The 26,614-nt window shown below is 40.6% G+C and overlaps 1 protein-coding gene across 3 annotated transcripts in view; it reads left to right on the top strand.

The window, feature by feature from the left end:
• The window catches only part of SEZ6 (seizure related 6 homolog), a 955,479-nt gene that overhangs the window by 442,994 nt on the left and 485,871 nt on the right, over positions 1 to 26,614 (top strand). For all 3 annotated transcript variants that reach the window (XM_073616801.1, XM_073616802.1, XM_073616803.1), the window contains one exon: positions 8,263 to 8,396. In XM_073616801.1, coding sequence (XP_073472902.1) covers positions 8,263 to 8,396 — 134 coding nt within the window. The remainder of the gene's footprint in view (positions 1 to 8,262; positions 8,397 to 26,614) is intronic.

Here is a 26,614-nt window from a genome sequence, read left to right as displayed (position 1 = left end):
TCTAAAAGTTTTGACAAATTCGTTAATTCTGAAATTTCCGAATTTCTGAATTTTTCAATTTCCGAATTCCGAATTTCCGAATTTCGAATTTCCGAATTTCGAATTTCCCAATGTTCAAATTTCCCAATTTTCAAATTTTCAAATTTCCGAAAATTTGAAAATTTTGGAATTTCAGAAATTCGGAATTCAGAAATTTGAAATTAGGAAATTCGAAATTTCGGAAATTCGAAATTAGGAAATTCGAAAACTCAAAATTTCATCATTTTGAAAATTCTAAAATTTGGAAATGTGAAAATCCAAAAATAAGAATGAAAATTGGAAAATTCAAAAGAATGAAAATCGGAAAATTTGAAAAAACGAAAATCTGAAATAATAACTAACTAATAATAAATATTAAATTATAGGTATTGGAATTTCCTTTCAAATTTGGCTGTTATTGAACATAACGAGTGCGAATTTTTCCGAAGTTACAAATTATCCGAAATAACGAATGCCATATCTAAACGAATGGAACGTAACCATCTAATAATAATAATATAACCTTTGTCTTATTATTATTTATTAATAATAATTTGTTCCATTCCATTTGTTTAGATGCGGCATTCCTTATTTCGGATAATTCGTAATTTCAGATAAATTTGTATTCGTTACGTTCACAATCAGCCAAATCTGAAAGGAAATTCCAATATCTATAATTTAACAGTTAGTTATTATTAGTTAGTTATTATTTTGAATTTTACAGATTTTCTTTCTTTTTTCAGATTTTCGAATTTTCAGATTTTCGAATTTTCGCATTTCCGAATTTCCGAATTTGCAAAAAAAGCAAAAAAAACTAAAACTAACAAATTTTTTGTCAGTGCACATGTCTAATGTTAGTTATTAGTTTAGATTATGTGCAATACAAACAAAAAGTATGGCTGTCCAAACTCAGAAAGCAGTGTAATTTGGGAACACTTATACTGTATAGTTAGAAGCTGCCAAAAATTATAACTGCACAGTAGACATGTGCGGTTTGTTTCATTCCTTAATTGAAATTCGGATGTATTTTATGCTATTTAGAAATTCAGATGTATGCGAATTTCCAAATTACAATAGTAATGAATTTAAACTAATCTGAAATAACAAGACAAAATTCCAGGACAAAATTTGAATTTGAATAGTTTTTCAAATTGAATTCGAATAGTTTTCTAATTGAATTTGAATCGAATAAAATAGAATAGAAAATAAAGGATCCAAATAGAAAAACAGGACAGAATAGAAAATAAAAGAATAGAAAAAAGTAGAATAGAAAAAAGGGAAAGAATAGAAAATAAAAGAATAGAGTAAAACAGGACAAATTAGAATTGAAAATAAAAAAACAGACTACAATAAAATAGAATAGAATAGAATAGAATAGAATAGAATAGAATAGAAAATAAAGGAATATAATAGAATACAAAATAGAATATAATAGAATAAGATAGAAAGAATATAACCATCTTCTGAAATTCTAATTTTGAATAGAATAAATTCAAATTTGAATAGAATAGAAAGTAATAGAATGAAAAATAAATAAAAGAATAGAAAAGAAATTCTGAAATTCTAACAGAATAAATTAAAATTTTGAATAGAACAAATTTGAATTTCGAATAAAATAAATTAGAATTAGAATAGAATAGAATTTAATAGAAAAGAACAGAATAAAAAATAAAAAAATAGAATAGAATAAACAATAGAACTGAATGGAATAGAAAGAATATAACCATCTTCCAAAATTCAAATTTTGAATAGAATAAATATGATTTTGAATTGAACTCGATTTGTTTGGAAGTCGAATAGAATTAAATTCCAATGCAAATAGAATTAGAAAAAGTTTAAATTGATTCGAATTCAAATAAACAAAACAAATTCCAAAAATGAATTAAATTAATTAAACAAATTTAACTAAACAAATTTATGTAAATACTGAATCAAATCAAAACAAAACAAATGTTTTCATTCTGCACATGTCTAGTGCACAGATCATGGTGCTCGCTGCTTTTAGAGATGTTTAACCACTTACAGACCGCCGGTCGTCGTTATACAGCGGCTGTTTGAAGGAGGATATCGTTGTTATGGCAGCATCTAGCTGCCATAACCCCAGTATCCCTGTATGCAGCGGGCGGTCTGCTACAAGATAAAAGTGGTAAATAGACAGGAAAGGATTCTGGACAGCCGCACTCTTGAAAAAGTATCTTCATTTATTGGAAAAAATTCACATCAAATCAGCAATAACAGCAGACAAAAAGAGCTGACGTTTCGCACTAACGTTAGTGCTTACTCACTGAGTAAGCACTAACGTTAGTGCGAAACGTCAGCTCTTTTTGTCTGCTGTTATTGCTGATTTGATGTGAATTTTTCCAATAAACGAAGATACTTTTTCAAGAGTGCGGCTGTCCAGAATCCTTTCCTGTCTATTTGCTATTTAGCAATTGCCAGCACCTACGGCTTCCAAACCAAGGAACATTTCTTTTCTGTCTGTTTGAACACTCCTGGAGCGGTGATATCTTTTTCTTACATTCATTCTCTGGACTTTAAGATAAAAGTGGTGACTTTTATGGGTGGCGGGAGAGGGCCCCCCCCTCCCGCCGCGATCCGGTGCCCTCCGCCGCTTACCGGACCCATCAGCAGCGGCGGAGGTGATCGCGTCTGTTCTCCTGTCAGGTATGGAGACAAGTGAAGGGGGAGATGGCCCCCCACCCATCTCCATACAATTGCGGGGCGGAAGCAACGTCAAAACATCACTTCCGCCCACAGCTCTTAAAGGGCCATTTTTTTAAATAATTTTTTTAAATTACAAATGTTTTTTTTTATTGCATTTTAGTGTAAAGATGAGATCTGAGGTCTTTTTGACCCCAGATCTCATATTTAAGAGGTCCTGTCATGCTTTTTTCTATTACAAGGGATGTTTACATTCCTTGTAATAGCAATAAAAGTGAATTTTTAAAAAAAAAAAAACAGTGTAAAAATAAAAAATAAAAGGTAAAATAAATTTAAAAAAAAATAAAATTTTTAAACGCGCCCTGTCCTGACGAGCTTGTGTGCAGAAGCGAACGCATACGTGAGTAGAGCCCACATATGAAAACAGTGTTCAAACCACACATGTGAGGTATCGCCACGATCAGTAGAGCGAGAGCTATAATTCTAGCCCTAGACCTCCTCTGTAACTCAAAACATGCAACCTGTAGAATTTTTTAAACGTTGCCTATGGAGATTTTTAAGGGTAAAAGTTTGTCGCCATTCCACGAGCGGGTGCAATTTTGAAGCGTGACATGTTGGGTATCAATTTACTCGGTGTAACATTATCTTTCACAATATAAAAAAAAAATCGGGCTAACTTTACTGTTGTCTTATTTTTTAATTCATAAAAGTGTATTTTTTCCAAAAAAAAGTGCGCTTGTAAGACCGCTGCGCAAATACGTTGTGACAGAAAGTATTGCAATGACTGCCATTTTATTCTCTAGGGTGTTAGAAAAAAGTGTATAATGTTTGGGGTTTCTAAGTAATTTTCTTGCAAAAAAAAACTGTTTTTAACTTGTATACAGCAAATCTGAGAAAGAGGCTCGGTCCCTAAGTGGTTAAATCCAGAGGAATGACATATGTAGCTTGCACAGCATGCGTCAGTCTCAATATTGTGAGTGCAAACAGCAAGGTTTTTAAAAGCATCCAATGGCATCTGGAATGCACTTGCAAATTGCTTCTGCCACTTTAGGCTTAATGTACATGTCACCTGCTGATAAGACTGATTCATTCTGCTGGGACACATCCTGTGAGGAGATGCTGGTGTTATCAACATGTGTTTATGTTAATTGAGAGAGCTGATCACATTAGCCACCAGCCCTGGCTAATAGACTAATGGTCTAGGCTGAGGAGGGGGGAGATTGTTGTTTGTATTGTTAATTGTATTAATGTGTGAAGCTCGGTGCCCACAAGACTGTCATCTGGTCTGGGTACATTTTGTAGTAAATTAGGTCATGTTAATTAGGTTAGCTTTGAGTCATCCCTGCTGTATAAAGGTCTGTGAGATCTCAAAATAAAGTTAGTTCTGATGTACTCCAAGACTGGTGTTGTCTAGTTCTTGGGGTTCCTATAGCCAGATCCATTGGACTCGTGTTCCAGAACTTAGGAAGCGGTATATGACGGAAGCACTCAAGCGGAGTGTGGGGCGTTCCGTGACATTGGTGGCAGCAGTGGGATAGCTTCCTGAAGTCTGGGACATCCAAACTTCCATCTGGATCCACGGTCCAGATAGCAGGAGAGGAGAGGTACAGATACCAGCCGCAATGGATGAGGAATTCAGAAGGAGGTTGCGAGAGATGCAGATACAGCACAGAGGACCAGTATCGGAGCAGGTCCTGCTGGGATGGTGTGATTCTATTCGCTGCAAACTCTGGAAGGAAGCGCTAGCCCGTGAGCAGCGACACCAGGGAAAAGTTCTCCCCTCCATCGAGGAAAGGTACTGGTCGCAGTACGGACTGCGGGTGCGGTTTTTGGGAGAAAAACCACACAAGAAGCAGACAGCTGAATTAAGCAGGCTGGTCTGGGCAGAGATGAAGCTGGATGAGAGCTACAGAGCCCTCCGGTGGCATGTATCCCAAGCATGTCCCTGGATAGCGGATGACAGCCCAACGGAAGGCTTAAGCTACGGCGGCTTGGGACTGTTGTTTGTGAAGCTGACAGGGGACCCTAACTTTGGGAGTGATTTGGAGCGGCGGGTGGACGAAATCATGGATTTCAGAGAAGGGCTACTGAACATTTCGGAAGTGCACTGGGCACAGGAAGATTTGGAGTTTCTGGCCGTTCAGGAATGGGAGCTAGAGATCGCCTACAGACGGCTGCTAGACATTGCTCAGTGCCAGGGCTGGGCTCCCTTTGCCTGGGACTATCAGGAAATACCAGCTGACAACCCTGAAATCCTGGCTGAAGAGTCGGCAATGTGGCAGAGCGATAGTGTGCTTTGCCAACCTGCCCCCACAGCTATGGAGGCGGAGGTCTTATGGCGGATGCAGCAAGTGCTGACTGACCTTGATGATCCTGTTTCTGCATGGGATGATCTTGGATGGAGGAATGTGCCTGTCCAGCAGCATGCCAGAGAATCTGCAGTGGAAAATCTGGAGATTGCCATCCCCAAAACTGAAGTGCTGACAACAGGGCAGAGCTCTGCTAACCTCTGCCCAGCACTGATGGCATCTTCTGAGTTCCACGGACAGGAGATGGTGAACCTCTATCCACAGACACCAGTTATAGAGGTAGAGGATTTAATAGACTTTTCTGCTGAGGAAGAACAACCTGATGAGCCTCCAGCAGAAGAGCTGCTATCAGGGCCAAAGTTCACTGCGTTCTGCCCAGCACCAACAGTGGCTTCAGCCTTCCTGAGAGAAGAGGTAGTCGGCCTTTCTCCCACAACACTGACAGGGACATGTGATTTTCTGCCAGCAGCATCTATGGAGTTAAAACAAACTTCTCCAGCTGAAGATCTGGTAACTGAACAGAGGGTCCAAGACCTCTGTCCCACACTTTTACCAATCCCAGAGACTGGGGATTTAATAGACGTTTCTGTAGAGGAGGAACCACCTGGCAAACCCCCAGCAGAAGTGCTGGCAACCGGACAGAGGGTCCAAGACCTCTGCCCCACACCTGCAGCAATTGTGGAGGCCCAAGGTGAGGAGGTTGCAGTCTATCGCGAGCTGCAGATCAGGATCCAAGGAGAGAATGCAGTCATCACCTCACAACTGCAGCTTGATCTGGTGTCGGTTGATGGGGCTTCAGTCCCCACCTGTATACCCCAGGAATGCTGGGCAGTCGGCCCAGATTCCCAACAGCAGGATGGAGTGAGCCCAGTCCCCCTGTCTTCTCTCCAGTGGCAGAAAGAATTCCAGGGAGAAGGGCCAGTCCGGGCCTCTCCCCAGCGGCAGATATGTTCTCTGAGAGAGGCAGAGGATGGCTGGGTGAGTAATGCACTGTTTGGGATGATTTGTTTGGGGTACTGTGTGGGTACAGGCAGTAGAGGACTGGAGCTGTTTACTAACTTCGGAGTCAACCCGTCTGGGGTCTCCTCCTGTGTTAGTCTCCTGCCGAAAGGGGAGAAATGTCACGGACATGGCCAGAGCGGAGGCTGTTGGAGAGGACTGTGTGCAAGCCTGTTGCCCACCGATTATGGGCCCTAGCATTTGAGGTGAATGAGAAATCCAATCTGAACTGTATTAATCGGACTCAGTCATGTATATATTGTATGGGGACTCCTTACTGTAGATTTGTGTCCCTGAAGAGGGAGGGGGGATTCCTCCAGCAGCCCCCTGCTGATAAGACTGATTCATTCTGCTGGGACACATCCTGTGAGGAGATGCTGGTGTTATCAACATGTGTTTATGTTAATTGAGAGAGCTGATCACATTAGCCACCAGCCCTGGCTAATAGACTAATGGTCTAGGCTGAGGAGGGGGGAGATTGTTGTTTGTATTGTTAATTGTATTAATGTGTGAAGCTCGGTGCCCACAAGACTGTCATCTGGTCTGGGTACATTTTGTAGTAAATTAGGTCATGTTAATTAGGTTAGCTTTGAGTCATCCCTGCTGTATAAAGGTCTGTGAGATCTCAAAATAAAGTTAGTTCTGATGTACTCCAAGACTGGTGTTGTCTAGTTCTTGGGGTTCCTATAGCCAGATCCATTGGACTCGTGTTCCAGAACTTAGGAAGCGGTATATGACGGAAGCACTCAAGCGGAGTGTGGGGCGTTCCGTGACAGTACACATAGCCTACTTTGACTGCCAGCCGCAGGAAAAGGTAAAACACAACAAAATCGTGCCATGATTTTACTTCGATCTTGCCGCAATCTGCCGCAACGGTCAAAACGTTCCTATCCTGAGCGCGATTCTTCTGCGTTTAAGAGTGGGAGGTTGAGGGAGGTTGAAGCTCCTCTAACCAAGGCAGCTCCTAAACTCTGCTAAAAGCTATGTATACATTGGCACATAAGCTTTTATGGAGTTGAATTTAGGAGCTTTGGCAAAAAATGCCAAAAGCTCCTAAACTCAAGTTTTTTCTAGCTGCTAATATACATAAAGCCTAATTGTTACTACAAACAGCAAGGCTATTCAAAGCATCCAACCTGCAACCTTTATGCAACCCACACTTTCTCATGACACCTAGTTAGGGTGCTTAGATGGACAATTTTAAAACCCTTGCTATGTTTATGCTCGTAGTGATTGAGGCAGACTGTAAATGTCCCGTGTTTCTTTTATTTTTTGTGTCTTGAGCAGAGCTTTACTGGTATACCTCCCTTATGAGATATTAAATGACACCTACAGCATAAAACAAAGAAAGTCCAATTCTTTAAAATAAAAAAAATGGGTTCCAAGCACCATGTAGCATTAAAGCTGCACTAAACTGACACTTACTATTGCCTCCTAGTCTGCAGGTTTTGATTTTAGGTGTTGCCATCCTGGTAGGCTGTGTGAAACCAAGAGGAGTTTACTGCAGTACTCCGCACCTCTTTAGCCCCACCAAGTAGTTGTTTTTTTTGTATCATGAATATTCTTATTTATTTTTCTGCCTCTTGGATGGTCTTGCCTCCTGATATGGTATCTTGTCCTCTCCAACCTACGCCTACTGAACCTATCGTATCTGTCCTTACTGCATACCAAGAGGTACATCTCTTCATCACCTGGTAGCCTGAGGATGAAATAGATCAAAGTTTTTGTTGGGCCCTGACTGTTGGGTCTATAGCCAAGAGGAGCTCAGGTCTGAAGTTACTCTTGCCTAAGAAAATTCATAGTGCCAACTACTTGTGCCTATGAGGTCATAGCTTGAAAGGTAAAAATTGTCATTTCATCTAACAGATACACAGACCTCCTTGTGTGCTGTTCTACCTCTAGCATTGCATACAAAGTGTATTAGTAGATTCCTGTCTGGTACAACAGGCCAACCAACAGGTAGATAGCCTAGAGGTGAGCATTACTCCTTAGAGAAGGGAAGGAGGCACTAAAAGAAACAAAATGGAAAGAACGCAAAAGAAAGAAAAAAGAGACAAAATAGGAAAAACAGAACAGTGTATAGTCTTTGTTAACTGATTCTCCATAACATGAGAATTCCCAAGGGTGCCCGGGTTCTTTTAGGGTCCTACCACTGGCCTTATATAATCACCTGTGTTCATTTATTGCCTGTTTGGTAGAGGGCCAGAGCTTCTCTATTTAATGTGAGCATGAGCGCTATGTCTTGTAACTCAATGTCTGTTTTTCTCTTTTACAGAACTGTGTAGTAAAAATTTTACTGCTACCGAGGGTGTTCTTCTGTCCCCTGTGCACAGAAATTATCAGTATAATACTGGATTGGACTGCAGCTACACAATCTATGTATATTCTGGATATGGAGTTGAAATTAAAGTAAGTTTGATACAAGATTTAAAGAGTAACATAAACATAACCTAATGAGCTGACATATTAATACCATTAACGACAAATATGTTTTAAATCTAAATAAATATGTTTTTTTTTAACTTCCACACCGGGCTTTTTTTCTCAGAGAATAGGTACAGGAACTCCCCGTTTCTGAGTCACCCCATTTTCCCCACCCCCTACCCACCTCCGAGCACCGTTCCATGGTTCCATCCTCTAACCACCTCTCAATAATAATAGACCTCCATCAGCAACAACAGATCTCCCAACAGTCAGTATCAATAGACCCCTCCCTCAACAATAGATCCCTCCCAGCAACAATTGACCTCCCAGCAACATAAGACCCCCCACCCCCCCTCTCCAGCAACAACAGACCCTCCAGCAGACTCCAGCACCCCTTGCCATTACATACATTCAGTGCTGGAGGTGCCGGAAATGCGTTCCCCCACTTTCCCGCTGAAAAAAAGCCCTGCTTCCACATTATGTAATGTTACCTAGCATGGTATACAGTTTGTATAAGCATAGGCTTGTGTTGCTTCAAGACATCATTTCAGTTTGTCCTATCTATGCAAGCACATACAGTTGGATACATAGAAATAGTAAGATACTGATATTGCTGGGAGGAGCAGAGCTAAACTGACACACAGCGCCACCGACCAGCAGTCTATATGAGCTCAAGGCTTGCTAAGCTTTGGTACATATTGGATGAATAACAAATTGCTTAAAGGGTAGAGAGTCTGTCATATAAAGTGGAACCTTGGTTTACGAGTAACGCGGTTAACAAGCTTTTTGAAAGACGAGGTTTGTGAACGACCAGAATTCAAACTAATGGGCGGTACAGTACCGCATTTGGCCAGAGGTGCGGGGGCGCCGGGGACACTTGGAACGGCTCGGAGCCGTTCAGAAATACTTGGAATGACTCGGAAATACTCGGAAACACTTGGAAATACTCTGTTCCCGAATGTTGCCTTTCCGGGTTCAGCCGAGCTGTCCTCCGGCGCCCCCCACCTCTGGCCACATGTGGTATTGCATGTAATAGAAGTCAATGCGGAACAAATTATCTTAGTTTCCATTGACTTCTATGGGGAAACTCGCTTTGATATGTGAGTGCTTTGGATTACAAGCATTCTCCTGAAACGGGTTATGCTCGTTATCCAAGGTTCCACTGTATGCTACAATATACAATGTGGAAACAATTTATTTTTGTGACACTGTTGCATAACCTTTGGAGAAATATTGGCATTGGTAGCTCACTGCCTGGACTCTGCAGATAATGGTTCAAAAGCCAATCTCTGGGCTAAATGTAATTTTCCTTTTTTTTTTTTTGGTTGTCCACATCATGATGGTGTGGGGAGATCAGCTATAAATGGATTCTCAACCTTATTTTTACATGATTGATAGCAAGTTGAATCATCTGTTGCTTCTACTATCCATTAGATCAGGGGTAGGCAACCTCAACCCTCCAGCTGTGGTGAAACTACAAGTCCCGTGAGACACTGCAAGACCTTGACAATCGCAGGCATGACTGGGATTTGTAGTTTCACCACAGCTGGAGGGCTGAGGCTGCCTACCCCTGCTATAGATGTTCAATTTGTGAGATATACCCACAACAATTTCATAGTTCTGTCCACTTTCCTTAGCCCCCAGGAAATAAACATTTTATCCTGCTTCCCTGATGAGTTCTTAACCTCCCTGGTGGTATGATTATGTCAGATTTTTGGTGCTCAAAGCAGTACAATGTTTTGCATGGAAATTTGGCGTTTTATATTGTAGACCTGTAATTCTTCTGTCCAAACAAGATTCTAGTAGACAGCCCAGGTATGATACATTTTGGAACACAAAATCATAAATTATAATATAATAAATAACTATAAATAATTATAACAAATAATAATATAATAATAATAAAAATTATTCAATAATGTAATCAAATCAAAAACACTGAAATTTGCTCAGTTGCAGAATTGTCGCTGTCATTACTTTCAGTGTTTGACGACGAATTTCCCCACAAATTACTATCGCTCAATTCTGCGAGTGATTCTAATTCATTATCGCTGTTTTCTAGCTAGTTGAAACTGCTTTTGATGTAAAGGGACGCTTTTTAGTTGCTATGGACAATCTCCATTTTCCAGCCAGAAAGAACAGTATTTATAATATAAAACTACATGCAGGACACTGGACAAACCACTAGGGACAGAAGGGAGGTGAAATAATGTGATACAGTAATGTAATCTGTATAATTACAGTGTACTGTATGTTTTTCACTTTTTGAATTTGGCGCTGTGCTCCGTTCCCCGTGCGTCGCAACACTCGCAGGGAATGGAGCTTGGCACTGTGATAGATCTGATTGAGGACACGGCTCGCACACACAGCGGGGAGACATCGCAGGATCCTGGGGACAAGGTAAGTAACTTTGCCTGGATCCTGAGATGCGATCCTGAATGTGGCTCGGGGATACAGCTTTTGGTACTGAAAATTGTTCGGTTAAAAAAATAAAAAATAACAAACATGCCTATACTTACCTGTTTTGCGCAATGATTTTGCACAGAGCAGCCCTATCCTCTTCTTCTGGGGTCCCCTGCTGGCACACTGGGTCATCTTTGGAAAGCGGCTTTCGTTTCCGAGTTCCTGCTGTTGCATCCATTGACACAGACAGCTGGACTCAGCCCCGCCCCCCGCTCCAATGTCACAGCTTTTGATTGACGGCAGCAGGAGCCAATGGCTCCTGCTGCTATCATTCTGTTCAATGAGGAGAGTAATAGTGGCTGGAGCTGCTGTGCTTGTGCACATCGCTGGATTGAATTGGGTTCAGGTAAGAAAAAAGGGGGATATGGGGGGAGCTGCAGCACAGAAGGTTTTTCCCCTTAATGCATAGAATGTATTAAGGGGAAAAACCTTAAGGCTTTACAACCACTTTAATGATGTAGAATAACACCTGTCCAATACAACGAATGGGCACACACACATATTTGTGAGTAAATCCCTCCATTATAGCCTTTAGGAGATGTAGAGGTTGATTTGCTAAAGAAAAATGCACTGTGCACTTTGCGAGGGAAGTTGCACTCTGCAAGAGCAATTGCTCCAGAGGTTAATAAATGAGCAAAAGCTCTGCCGATTTCCATTATCCAATCATGTGCAGGCAAAAATGCTGTTTTTATTCCTTGCAAAGTGAAGCTCTGGAGCATCTGCACCTTGTAAAGTACACAGTCTCTCTGCCTTCAGTAAATCACCCCCATAACCCACAAATTCCCATGATATAGATAGATAGATAGATAGATAGATAGATAGATAGATAGATAGATAGATAGATAGATAGATAGACAAAAGGTCTAATGTTTTCCGGGAAGGTTAAAATAAAGTTTTGCAGTGGAACTGAACATCAAGCATTAAAAGGGACTTTTTGTGAATAAAGTCTGTAATTAAAGTCTTATGTTGGCACCGCTGACATTCTGTCACTTCAATAATACAGTAGTGGGCTGTATCACCATGTGACAGGATTTGGTAGTCACTCTAACAATCCATCCCACCTTGTTCCAGCTGGTGTTCATAGCCTGCTGATTAATTAGAGCTTGGCAAGTGCAAAACAACAAAGCATGTAGGTCACACACAGACATGCACAGGCTTTATAACATGCAATTAGAGGCAGTTACCTGAAGTTCTAAATTACTGTGCATACTAGAGCAGGAGCTAAAATCTATTTTAAAAATGTATAGTATTAACATTATGAACAGCAGTATTAGCGTTCATGAAGGCATTTCCACTATGTGTAATAATAATTTGCATATTGCTACATAATAAGAGAGATTTACTAAAACGGGTACACACAGAATCTGATGCAGCTGTGCATATTAACCAATCAACTTCTAGGTTTTATTATCAAAGCTTAAAGTGTCACTAAACCCACATCATAAAAACTATAAATTATTGCTGTATTACATGCTGTTTATACTCATTCAGTCACTATGCGATTTGTTTTCTGTATTCTGCGAAAAACCTGGCTGATCCTGCTGCTCTCTATTTCTACCTTTTGTCTATGTCCCCAGTTCAGCTAGGGATTTTGCAGCTGTGGTGAGAATTCTGCACATGCTCGTTTTTCAGTGAGTCTCTCTGCTGAGCTCCCTCCTCCATGCCCACAAACCAGCTAAACACAATGGGGGCGGGATATTACATATATAGTTACATAGTTACATAGTAGGTGAGGTTGAAAAAAGACACAAGTCCATCAAGTCCAAACTATATGTGTGATTATATGTCAGTATTACCTGTATATCCCTGTATGTTGTGGTCGTTTAGATTAATGTAGAGTAATGGATGCTTCACCTCCCTCCTGTTCTAAGCCACATGCTGGAGGGACGTGATACAGTCTGTGACTAGCTGAAATCTGCCCACACCATGTTATTTCCACAAAATAATAAAATATTTAATTTCAAATATATATTTGTATGCCAATTTAAAACAGTTTATTGATATTATTTATGTATTTTTACTCTGTATCCCAAATGCTGTTTTTTTATGTTGAACATGTGACCAGCAGCAGAGGACTAGAAGCTCCTCCTGCTTATGTTTCCCTGCAGACAGGCTGGGAAAGAGCTGGGTCATGTGACAGCTGTATATAGATTAGGAAAAAGGGAAAATAGATTTTTTTTTATTTAAAATAATTACAGTGACATCATCCACATACAGAAATAGAAGGGACAATGTAAATTAAACAGTGTGTGTTTAGTATCACTTTAATTAACCACTTGACGACCGCCTCACGCCGATTTACGTCGGCAAGGTGGCACGGACAGGCAAAATCACGTACATATACGTGATTTGCCTTCCGCGGGTGGGGGGTCCGATCGGACCCCCCCCGGTGCCCGAGGCGGTCGTCTTTTGTCCCACGGCGATCGGAGATGAGGGGGAGGCCATCCGTTCGTGGCCCCCCCTCGCGATCGCCGCCGGCCCAATCAAACCCCCCCCCCCCCGTGTCACAAAATGACACCAGCAGTTTTTTTTTTTCTGATTACTGCATTGGTGTCAGTTTGTGACTGTTACAGTGTTGGGACAGTTAGTATTACCCCCCTGTAGGTCTAGGATACCCCCCTAACCCCCCTAATAAAGTTTTAACCCCTTGATCACCCCCTGTCACCAGTGTCGCTAAGCGATCATTTTTCTGATCGCTGTATTAGTGTCGCTGTTGACGCTAGTTAGGGACCTAAATATTTAGGTTCGCCGTCAGCGTTTTATAGCGACAGGGACCCCCATATACTACCGAATAAATGTTTTAACCCCTTGATGGCCCCCTAGTTAACCCTTTCACCACTGATCACCGTATAACTGTTACGGATGACGCTGGTTAGTTTGTTTATTTTTTATAGTGTCAGGGCACCCGCCGTTTATTACCGAATAAAGGTTTAGCCCCCTGATCGCCCGGCGGTGATATGCGTCGCCCCAGGCAGCGTCAGATTAGCGCCAGTACCGCTAACACCCACGCACGCAGCATACGCCTCCCTTAGTGGTATAGTATCTGATCGGATCAATATCTGATCCGATCAGATCTATACTAGCGTCCCCAGCAGTTTAGGGTTCCCAAAAACACAGTGTTAGCGGGATCAGCCCAGATACCTGCTAGCACCTGCGTTTTGCCCCTCAGCCCAGCCCAGCCCAAGTGCAGTATCGATCGATCACTGTCACTTACAAAACACTAAACGCATAACTGCAGCGTTCGCAGAGTCAGGCCTGATCCCTGCGATCGCTAACAGTTTTTTTGGTAGCATTTTGGTGAACTGGTAAGCACCAGCCCCAGGCAGCGTCAGGTTAGCGCCAGTAGCGCTAACACCCACGCACGCACCGTACAGCTCCCTTAGTGGTATAGTATCTGATCGGATCAATATCTGATCCGATCAGATCTATACTAGCGTCCCCAGCAGTTTAGGGTTCCCAAAAACGCAGTGTTAGCGGGATCAGCCCAGATACCTGCTAGCACCTGCGTTTTGCCCCTCCGCCCGGCCCAGCCCAGCCCACCCAAGTGCAGTATCGATCGATCACTGACACTTACAAAACACTAAATGCATAACTGCAGCGTTCGCAGAGTCAGGCCTGATCCCTGCGATCGCTAACAGTTTTTTTGGTAGTATTTTGGTGAACTGGCAAGCACCAGCCCCAAGCAGCGTCAGATTAGCGCCAGTACCGCTAACACCCATGCATGCACCGTACACCTCCCTTAGTGGTATAGTATCTGAACGGATCAATATCTGATCCGATCAGATCTATACTGGCGTCCCCAGCAGTTTAGGGTTCCCAAAAACGCAGTGTTAGCGGGATCAGCCCAGATACCTGCTAGCACCTGCATTTTGCCCCTCCGCCCGGCCCAGCCCACCCAAGTGCAGTATCGATCGATCACTGTCACTTACAAAACACTTAACGCATAACTGCAGCATTCGCAGAGTCAGGCCTGATCCCTGCGATCGCTAACAGTTTTTTGGTAGCTTTTTATTGAACTGGCAAGCGCCAGCGGCCTAGTACACCCCGGTCGTAGTCAAACCAGCACTGCAGTAACACTTGGTGACGTGGCGAGTCCCATAAGTGCAGTTCAAGCTGGTGAGGTGGCAAGCACAAGTAGTGTCCCGCTGCCACCAAGAAGACAAACACAGGCCTGTCGTGCCCATAGTGCCCTTCCTGCTGCATTCGCCAATCCTAATTGGGAACCCACTGCTTCTGCAGCGCCCGTACTTCCCCCATTCACATCCCCAACCAAATGCAGTCGGCTGCATGAGAGGCATTTTTATGTCCTCCCGAGTACCCCTACCTAACGAACCCCCAAAAAAGATGTCGTGTCTGCAGCAAGCGCGAATATAGGCGTGACACCCTCTATTATTGTCCCTCCTGTCCTGACAATCCTGGTCTTTGCATTGGTGAATGTTTTGAACGCTACCATTCATTAGTTGAGTATTAGCGTAGGGTACAGCATTGCACAGACTAGGCACACTTTCACAGGGTCTCCCAAGATGCCATCGCATTTTGAGCGACCCGAACCTGGAACCGGTTACAGTTATAAAAGTTAGTTACAAAAAAAGTGTAAAAAAAAAAATATAAAATAAAAAAAAATAGTTGTCGTTTTATTGTTCTCTCTCTCTCTATTCTCTCTCTCTTGTTCTGCTCTTTTTTACTGTATTCTATTCTGCAATGTTTTATTGTTATTATGTTTTATCATGTTTGCTTTTCAGGTATGCAATTTTTTATACTTTACTGTTTACTGTGCTTTATTGTTAACCATTTTTTTGTCTTCAGGTACGCCATTCACGACTTTGAATGGTTATACCAGAATGATGCCTGCAGGTTTAGGTATCATCTTGGTATCATTCTTTTCAGCCAGCGGTCGGCTTTCATGTAAAAGCAATCCTAGTGGCTAATTAGCCTCTAGACTGCTTTTACAAGCCGTGGGAGGGAATGCCCCCCCCACCGTCTTCCGTGTTTTTCTCTGGCTCTCCTGTCTCAACAGGGAACCTGAGAATGCAGCCGGTGATTCAGCCAGCTAACCATAGAGCTGATCAGAGACCAGAGTGGCTCCAAACATCTCTATGGCCTAAGAAACCGGAAGCTACGAGCATTTTATGACTTAGATTTCGCCGGATGTAAATAGCGCCATTGGGAAATTGGGGAAGCATTTTATCACACCGATCTTGGTGTCATCAGATGCTTTGAGGGCAGAGGAGAGATCTAGGGTCTAATAGACCCCAATTTTTTCAAAAAAGAGTACCTGTCACTACCTATTGCTATCATAGGGGATATTTACATTCCCCGAGATAACAATAAAAATGATTAAAAAAAAAAAAAATGAAAGGAACAGTTTAAAAATAAGATAAAAAAGCAAAAAAATAATAAAGAAAAAAAAAAAAAAAAAAAAAAGCACCCCTGTCGCCCCCTGCTCTCGCGCTAAGGCGAACGCAAGCGGTGGTCTGTCGTCAAACGTAAACAGCAATTGCACCATGCATGTGAGGTATCGCCGCGAAGGTCAGATCGAGGGCAGTAATTTTTGCAGTAGACCTCCTCTGTAAATCTAAAGTGGTAACCTGTAAAGGCTTTTAAAGGCTTTTAAAAATGTATTTATTTTGTTGCCACTGCACGTTTGTGCGCAATTTTAAAGCATGTCATGTTTGGTATCCATGTACTCGGCCTAAGATCATCTTTTTTATTTCATCAAACAATTGGGCAATATAGTGTGTTTTAGTGCATTAAAATTGAAAAAAGTGTGTTTTTTCCCCAAAAAATGCGTTTGAAAAATCGCTGCGCAAATACTGTGTGAAAAAAAAAAATGAAACACCCACCATTTTAATCTGTAGGGCATTTGCTTTAAAAAAATATATAATGTTTGGGGGTTCAAAGTAATTTTTTTGCAAAAAAAAATAACTTTTTCATGTAAACAATGAGTGTCAGAAAGGGCTTTGTCTTCAAGTGGTTAGAAGAGTTGGTGATGTGTGACATAAGCTTCTAAATGTTGTGCATAAAATGCCAGGACAGTTCAAAACCCCCCCAAATGACCCCATTTTGGAAAGTAGACACCCCAAGCTATTTGCTGAGAGGCATGTCGAGTCCATGGAATGTTTTATATTGCGACACAAGTTGCGGGAAAGAGACAAATTTTTTTTTTTTTTTTTGCACAAAGTTGTCACTAAATGATATATTGCTCAAACATGCCATGGGTATATGTGAAATTACACCCCAAAATACATTCTGCTGCTTCTCCTGAGTACGGGGATACCACATGTGTGAGACTTTTTGGGAGCCTAGCCGCGTACGGGACCCCGAAAACCAAGCACCGCCTTCAGGCTTTCTAAGGGCGCGAATTTTTGATTTCACTCTTCACTGCCTATCACAGTTTCGGAGGCCATGGAAAGCCCAGGTGGCACAAAACCCCCCCAAATGACCCCATTTTGGAAAGTAGACACCCAAAGCTATTTGCTGAGAGGTATAGTGAGTATTTTGCAGACCTCACTTTTTGTCACAAAGTTTTGAAAATTGAAAAAGAAAAAAAAAAAGTTTTTTCTTGTCTTTCTTCATTTTCAAAAACAAATGAGAGCTGCAAAATACTCACCATGCCTCTCAGCAAATAGCTTGGGGTGTCTACTTTCCAAAATGGGGTCATTTGGGGGGGTTTTGTGCCACCTGGGCATTCCATGGCCTCCGAAACTGTGATAGGCAGTGAAGAGTGAAATCAAAAATTTACACCCTTAGAAATCCTGAAGGCGGTGCTTGGTTTTCGGGGCCCCGTACGCGGCTAAGCTCCCAAAAAGTCCCACACATGTGGTATCCCCATACTCAGGAGAAGCAGCTGAATGTATTTTGGGGTGCAATTCCACATAGGCCCATGGCCTGTGTGAGCAATATATCATTTAGTGACAACTTTTTGTAAATATTTTTATTTTTTTTGTCATTATTCAATCACTTGGGACAAAAAAAATAAATATTCAATGGGTTCAACATGCCTCTCAGCAATTTCCTTGGGGTGTCTACTTTCCAAAATGGGGTCATTTGGGGGGGTTTTGTACTGCCCTGCCATTTTAGCACCTCAAGAAATGACATAGGCAGTCATAAACTAAAAGCTGTGTAAATTACAGAAAATGTACCCTAGTTTGTAGACGCTATAACTTTTGCGCAAACCAATAAATATATGCTTATTGACATTTTTTTTACCAAAGACATGTGGCCGAATACATTTTGGCCTAAATGTATGACTAAAATTTAGTTTATTGGATTTTTTTTATAACAAAAAGTAGAAAATATCATTTTTTTTCAAAATTTTCGGTCTTTTTCCGTTTATAGCGCAAAAAATAAAAACTGCAGAGGTGATCAAATACCATCAAAAGAAAGCTCTATTTGTGGGAAGAAAAGGACGCAAATTTCGTTTGGGTGCAGCATTGCATGACCGCGCAATTAGCAGTTAAAGCGACGCAGTGCCAAATTGGAAAAAAGACCTCTGGTCCTTAGGCAGCATAATGGTCCGGGGCTCAAGTGGTTAAATAAGCTGAAATTAGAAGTTGATTGGTTACTATGCACAGCTGCACTAGATTCTGTGTCCTCCAGCTTTAGTAAATTTCCTCCAATGTGCCATGCATAATATTTTTAAACATCCTCAAAGTTTTGTTAGGAATTGTGAAAACATAAAAATAGGATAAGGGGGCAACATCAAGACTCAACATTTAAAGAATTGGAGAACTATCTTTTCTTTTTTTCACCCCTTGTGTCAATCTTAGAAAATTTGTGGCTAAGTTGGGCAAGGAAACTGTAAGATGCAGGGGGTATTGAGAGCAAAAAGAATGCTCTTTATAGTCAGTAGGGTTCAGCTCAGGTGTGTTCGGATTCTAGTCTAAACCCACCTAAGCAATTCTGCCACTGTCCTTGGTCAATCACAATGCATTGCCTGCCCAGCAGCCATACATATACAAGTGAAGGAACTCCGTAGAATGAAGAAATGCTTTCTCCCGCCTGCTGTAGCCCGAGATGACATAATGGCATCATTCTTGCAGTGGGCTTCTCTCAGCAATAGTTTGTATTGTATATTTTATATTTCAAAATACAATAAATGGGAATTTACTTTGTCAGTGTGAGACACCCTTGTAAAAAATGTATTATATTGCAGCTTACCAATTCTTAGATGTGGTGGCTGGTTCATTTTCTTATTTAGGATTATTTCTTTATTTTCAATTAGTGATCTAGTCAGTAAGTCTCCTATGTCTTAACTTCCTTTTACAGACAAAGCTGTCTAGCACAATTGGCAGTTAGAGGGTTGAGACAAACTGTTTGACATTGACAGGGGTGCTTACAATGGTCAGGTTTTAATCATATAGGTAAAACTTTTATCTCAAATGAAAAAAAGACTGTTGCTGTAACTGCTTATTCGGCTTTAGTTTATTAGTCAAGCCCATCTAAATCTGCTAGTGCATATAATACTACATTCAGTTTGACAATGCTGCTGTTCAAAAATGTCTCTGTTGCTCCTCAAACCAGAGTGTAGAGACCCAAATGAAACCATCAAATCACCCATTTAATGAAAAAAAAAAAAGAAAAAGAAAACAAATGCAGCCAAAACATTTAAGGATTGGTAAGCTGCAGTATATTTCATTTTTGTTGATGGGATTGATACCACTTTAAATGACAACATAAGCTTTCTACCTGCAGAAGCCACTGCCATCTCTTTCCCGGGAGGTTTTCAGTCAGGATTCGGGGGGAATTGGCTGACCTGCTTCTGCATGTAATCTGCATTCATCTCGCTGAGCCCATCACTTTGGAACGCCCACCCGGAGGCTGCATTCTATGTATTGAATTGGTGCCTTCCTGGTTACCTCCTAAGCTTGATTGGCTAATCAGTTGTATACCTGTATACCTGTATAAGTCCAATCTTTCCGGTAAGAGACTGGTATTTCTGGTGGTGGATTCTCTGTGCTACTCACTATTCACTCTGATGCTTGCTCAAGATCTCAGTGATTGTCACATACTTGTTTTGGATCACTCACTTTTGGGACTTATTATGACCTCATGTGGTCCTTCATCATCACATATGGTCACTAATTTCTACTGAATTTATACTATTGTATTTTTCATTATGTTTACTTATATTTTATATTAATTATATGTCACTATATTTTTCAATATTCTCACGTTTGATTTTTTGACCACTCTCATTTTCAATATTGTCGATAATTTTCATTCTTGACATTAGTTTGTTTATAGCACTGCACAATTTTTTTAACTTTTTATCTGTTAACAACTGTAGTAGTAAAATACAGTTACAGTATTAAAAAAATAAACTAGCCTGGTGTCCCCTATGACGTCGTACTTGGAAGTGTCTGCTGTAGATACTGATCCTTAATTTCTTATGTGCTCACACAATTCCATATCTTCTGATGGCCTGGGGAAGGGGGGAGTGAGTGTGAATGGATGCTGTGTATGTGTCATGAAAGTTTGTTTGTTTCCTTTTTTTGCTAATAATAAGGTATGGTACCTACCCATTTCTCATACTATTGGCTTTCTCTGTATTTGTACTGAATATGTATTATAATCTGTAAGTCAGGTGAAGCCTGCTTTGTTTTGGGCTTTTTGGTTCTGTTGTATCTGTACCTTGTGTAAAACTTAAATAAACACATATCGCTGTGGGGTAGCACAGTGGCTTAGTGGTCAGCACTAAGCCACTGTGCTACTGCAGCATTAGGTTCATTTGTTCCAGCTCTAACCACAATGCCACTGTGCTGTTCTCCCTGTGCTTGCATGAGTTTCCTTCTATTTGAGAGACATGCTGAGATAGATAGATAGATAGATAGATAGATAGATAGATAGATAGATAGATAGATAGATAGATAGATAGATAGATAGATAGATAGATAGATAGATAGATAGATAGATAGATAGGGCTACAGGGCTTTTTTTCAGCTGGAACTTGGTAGAACTCAGTTCCACCACCTTTGGCTCAGGCCCTCTGCTCCCTGCTCACCATTATCACTAGTAAACACAGGAAGTCTGGCTTCTGTGTTTACAAGTGACAGCCTGTCTCCCAATGGCTCCCATAGATCTGATCTCCTGAGTGGCTCCCTCTGAGTGCAGGTTGGGGACAAGGGAAATGTAGGTGCCCAGGGTGCAGTGCCGATGCCGACACCCCCACTGGATGGTCTCCCTGCAAGTGAGAGAGGCAGAGCCACCTACAGTAGGTGAGGAGGTACTAGAGTGGACTGGGTGCTTCAGTTTAATATAGCAACAAAAGTAAGACACGTAAGAGATGGTGGAGTGGGAGGAGAAGATGGGGCAGTGGAGGGGAGGGTTGTATGTGGGGGTCAGACCTGAAGAGGGGTGAAAGTGTAATGTGGCTGGGGGTTGCCGAGGTAAGCAACTGGGGAAGAAGGCTGAACTCTGCACTTTGTACGTAGCAAACCCCTTAAACTCTGTACATAGCACACCCCTGAACTCTGCACTATGTACGTAATGCACCCCTGAACTCTGTACATAGCACACATAGCAAACCCCTGAACTCTGCACTATGTACATCGCGCACCCCTGATCTCTTCACTATGTACATAGCGCACTCCTGAACTCTTCACTATGTAGGTAGCGCACCCCTGAACTCTTCACTATGTACATAGTGCACTCCTGAACTCTTCACTATGTACATAGCGCACTACTGAACTCTTCACTATGTATGTAGCACACTCCTGCACTCTGCACTAACACCCATCCAAACTCTACACTTTGTACGTAATGCACTCCTGGTATTTAATGCCCCTTTAAGACCCTCCCACTGTTTGTGAAATTTGTCCTCACCCACTAATTTATGCAGTTTGGAGGGTGAAAATGGGGGTTTTGAGGGTTCGTGCTTGAGTTCCTGTACCTATTTTCTAAGAAAAATGGCCCTGTATATATATATATATATATATATATATATATATATATATATTATATATATATATATATATAGAACAAAGTCAGAGAGGATTGCTGTACATTAAATGTATTGCGAAAAATAAAAATATACAAACATGTCAAAAGTATTCCATGATATGACAGTTTCGGAATAACATGATCACGCTAGCCCAAAACTGTCATATCATGGAATACCTTTGACATGTTTGTATATTTTTATTTTCCTCAATACATTTTATGTGCAGCTATCCTCTTTGACTTTTTTCTATATATGGGCCTTGGGACGGCCTGATTGCTTTACACTGTGGGATTGCCAAGGTGCTGCTCACCACACCTGTTTTGTATATACAATTTTATATAAGTATTTTCCATTTGCCCGCCTATACTTAAGCATTAATGAACTCTGGTTATGAAATAGTTAGGAAGTTGTAGGTGGTTCAAACCGTTCAGATTCGTTTTTAAATGGAAATATTGATATTGCATGTACATTTCACTGGCAATGTAAAAAGTTAGCAGGGGGAATGCATACAAATATTTTTTTTGCTCTCACTTCCATACTGATTCAGATGCATCCTGTTGCTTTAAATACTTTACACAATTGTATCCATGAGATTTTAGTTAATATCCCCTCATGGTCTCATTTTATTAGTTTTCTATGACGAAAATGTGCTTAGCATACTGCAGGCTTCCTGGGCTGCTTTTGTGTTCTGTTCCTGGCTCACAGGTTGGAGAGATAATGATATTTAAGAAAACACCTTCACTGCTCTTTCTGCATTTTGCTCTATTTAAAATGCTGCTATGGAGATCACTCTTCCCTCTTAATGGAGAGGACAGAAATTGGCGACAACGTGAGGAGGTTATTGAAAAGCACACAGCGTTCTCTTGTATTGTCCTGTACAGGAGATGGAGGGGGTTGAGATGTTCTCTATGAACAAATGTTATTTTATTCCACTTACTAAATGGTTTTACACTGTATAAAAAGTCATTTCAAGCAACTACAACTTCATCCATAGAAATATTAAACTGATACACTTACACGTTGAAGAGGGATTGCAGAATTCAGATGTTACATATTTGAGAGCGATAGTATATTAGCAATATACTGAACTTTAAAAACCAAATTCAACCTTTTCCATTACTTTTCTAATATTGTTGATTGAGAAAAAAGCAAAGCAAAATTAAAGTGAAGTACTTTCCAATTCACTATAAAAGTGTGTCTGTGGAGGAAAGTGACTATCAGATAAATTACCTGGGTCTATCAATCTACAGGCGAATAATACTAATTGCAATTGAATATATGGTTTATAGTATAAAAACAATTAAACACACATTTAAAGATATACTTCTTTTTATTTTTTAATTCTTTATTTAAATCAGACAAGCATGTCCATACATAAACAAAAAAGATCAGAAAAAGTACAAACAGTTGAAATACAATCGATAAACTAATATTCTCAAACAAGTTTAAAATTACCAAGGGCCCCATCTTTTTTTTTTTTTTGGAAAATTCTCTTTATTATTTGCAAAAAACAATTAGAATACACAAATAAAACATTTAGGACCACTAACCACAATATGGTAAGCCATCCCACAAATAAAACAAAAGTAAGAATTACACAAAAAGAAAAAAGTGCATTACACTTTATTTAAATCAGACAAGCATGTCCATACATGAACAAAAAAGATCAGAAAAAAGTACAAACAGTTGAAATACAATCGATAAACTAATATTGTCAAACAAGTTTAAAATTACCAAAGGCTCCATCTTTTTTTTTTTTGGAAAATTCTCTTTATTATTTGCAATAAACAATTACAATACACAAATAAAACATTTAGGACCACCAACCACAATATGGTAAGCCATCCCACAAATAAAACAAAAGTAAGAATTACACAATAAGAAAGAAGTGCATTACACTGAACAATGAACAATGCCTGTGAAACTTGCCACCTTGACCCGTACAACTTCCTCAGTAAAGACACAAACCTCCCTATATACAAATAGCAAAAATAAAATGATCCTTAGAAAGAAAAACCCACACCCTTCAGAGGAAAGACCGTTAACCTGCCCCATCGGGGTCAATGGGGGTACATATCAAAAACTCATATAAAGGAAAAGATAGCACTAAATGATGTTAAAACTAGTCTGTAACCATGAGAGGAGAAGCCATCCATCCCCCCAAACCTTATCAAACTTAAGTAGCAAACCCCTATTCAAATATGTGGCTTTATAAAAGGGTAAGGCTTTGTTCATCAAAACGTTCCAGGACTCTACAGATGGAGGATTAGCAAGAGCTCCATCTTGATCGGAACCCAACTGCCCATGATGGACAAGGACTGCTTATCATTTAACCACTAAGCCACCGCCCACCGTCATATGGCAGCGGGACGAGGCATCTCTTGTTCTGGACGGACGTCATATGACGTGAACAACTGCCCGCTGCGTCGCTCGGGACCCGGTGCGCGTGCCCGGCGGCCGCGATGGCCGCCGGGCACCTGCGATTGCCAGGTAACAGAGCAGGACCGTGGATCTGTGTATGTAAACACAGATCCACGTCCTGTCAGAGAGGAGAGGAGACCGATGGTGTGTCCCTTGTACATAGGGACACCGATCGGTCTCCTCCCATAGTGAGTCACCTCCCCCCACAGTTAGAATCACCTCCCTAGGTCATACATTAACCCCTCGATCGCCCCCTAGTGTTAACCCCTTCCCTGCCAGTCACATTTACACAGTAATCAATGCATGTTTATAGCACGGATCGCTGTATAAATGTGAATGGTCCCAAAAATGTGTCAAAAGTGTCCAATATGTCCACTGCAATATCGCAGTCACAATAAAAATCGCAGATCGCCGCCATTACTAGTAAAAAAATAAATAAATAAAAATGCTATAAATCTATCCCCTATTTTGTAGACGCTATAACTTTTGCGCAAACAAATCAATATACGCTTATCGCAATTTTTTTTTACCAAAAATATGTAGAAGAATACGTATTGGCCTAAACTGAGAAAAAAAATTTGTTAAAAAAAAAAATTGGATATTTATTATAGCAAAAAGTAAAAAATATTGTGTTTTTTCAAAATTGTCCCTCTTCTTTTGTTTATAGCGCAATAAATAAAAACCACAGAGGTGATCAAATACCATCAAAAAAATGCTCCCTTTGTGGGGAAAAAATGATAAAAATTTCATTAGGGTGCAGTGTAACATGACCGCGCAATTGTCATTCAAAGTGCGACAGTGCTGAAAACTGAAAAATGGCTTGGGCAGGAAGGGGGTAAAAATGCCCTGTATTGAGGTGGTTAAAGAGGATAAACTGTAAGAACATACTGTATAATGTCTGGGAAATTTTAAGGAGCAAAAAAATAATTCAGCTATATTATAACAAGAGATCAAGGAACGGTTAAAAAAGATATACTTCTGACCATGACTTGCTTCTTTGTCAGAAAATTGTGAAGTCTGATCAGCCCTACAGTACTGGTAGCAACATGATTTTGCTTTATGTCAAAAACAGATAGAACTAAAAGGTTAGCATACAGTGGTTGTATACCCTTTTTTACATTTTTTTACATTTTTTACCTTTTTACCTATAGGTAAGCCTATAATAAGGTTTACCTGTATGTAACATGAATATCTCCTAAACCTACACGATTTAGGAGATATTCACCTTGCATGCAGTTGCTAACGTCAGAACTGAGGACTCCCGTGCGCGTTGACTGGGAATGCGACCTCGTTCTAAGGTAAGTATTTCATAATAGAGCTAGTATGCGGTGCATACTAGCTCATTATGCCTTTGCCTTTACAGTTTTTTCTTTGTTTAAACTGCTTTAAAACAATTAGGGAGAATGCATATTAAAGTTGGAAAATAGGGTTTCCATGGTGGTATGATTTGAGCAGCCATGCACTGAAGCTCAGGCATTAGCAAAGTCTGCAGTCAGAATTAATGACTGACTTTGGTGTTCACAATGCAATCCAAGTGACCTATCCTTGCTTTCATTCTCATGACGGAGAAACAGCTTTTCACTGGGTCTCCCTAATAAAGTGGACAAGTATAATAAAATCTCACCTAATCCCCCTTCCCTCCCTAACTCTTCACTAATTGTTTGAGGTGAACTTAAATTTTGAGTCTAGTTTCGCTTCACGCACTGAAATGTGACCAGGCTATGGACATACGGGTATTTATATATTTTTTAACAGGAAATAGATGAGCTTTAAAATATGTCTCCATTGATCTCTGTACCTGAAAGCACTGTTAAGCAATTCATCCTTAAACTTAAAAAAGGAGCATTGAAAGAGTCCATGTTCTCAGCTCAGCTCACCCTGTTTACTTACAGATCAAAAGGCTGGAAAGGTGCTGAGTCACTGCTGGGTTGGAGAGAAATGTGAGCTGACTTCTGTGCTTTTGAAATTTTGAGGAAGTATTATTCAACAGTACATGCAGCTACATAGGTCAATGAGAGCTTGTTTTAAAGCTCATTTACTGTTTGTTAGTCACATGTAAAAATGTAAACACCCATATCCATATCAATAGTCTGCCCATAAGATTGTTGGTGCCACTAGCTACTGCATGTCTAGTTTTATAGCATCACTTCAGTGAAATAAAAATATGCCCTATAGAATAAAATGGTGGGTGTTGCACAGCAGTTTTTCAAACGCAATTTAAAAAAAAAAAAAACACTTTCATGAATAAAAAAAAAAAAAAACACTAAAGATAGCCCAGTTTTTAATATATTGTGAAAGATGATGTTACACAGAGTAAATAGATACCTAACATGTCACGCTTTAAAATTGTGTCGGCCCGTGGAATGGCGGCAAACTA

The sequence above is a fragment of the Aquarana catesbeiana genome, linkage group LG02 (assembly GCF_042186555.1).
Source record: "Aquarana catesbeiana isolate 2022-GZ linkage group LG02, ASM4218655v1, whole genome shotgun sequence".
NCBI lineage: Eukaryota > Metazoa > Chordata > Amphibia > Anura > Ranidae > Aquarana > Aquarana catesbeiana.
The sequence above is the reverse complement of the archived record's forward strand: the minus strand, read 5'-3'. Positions and strand labels throughout refer to the sequence as shown.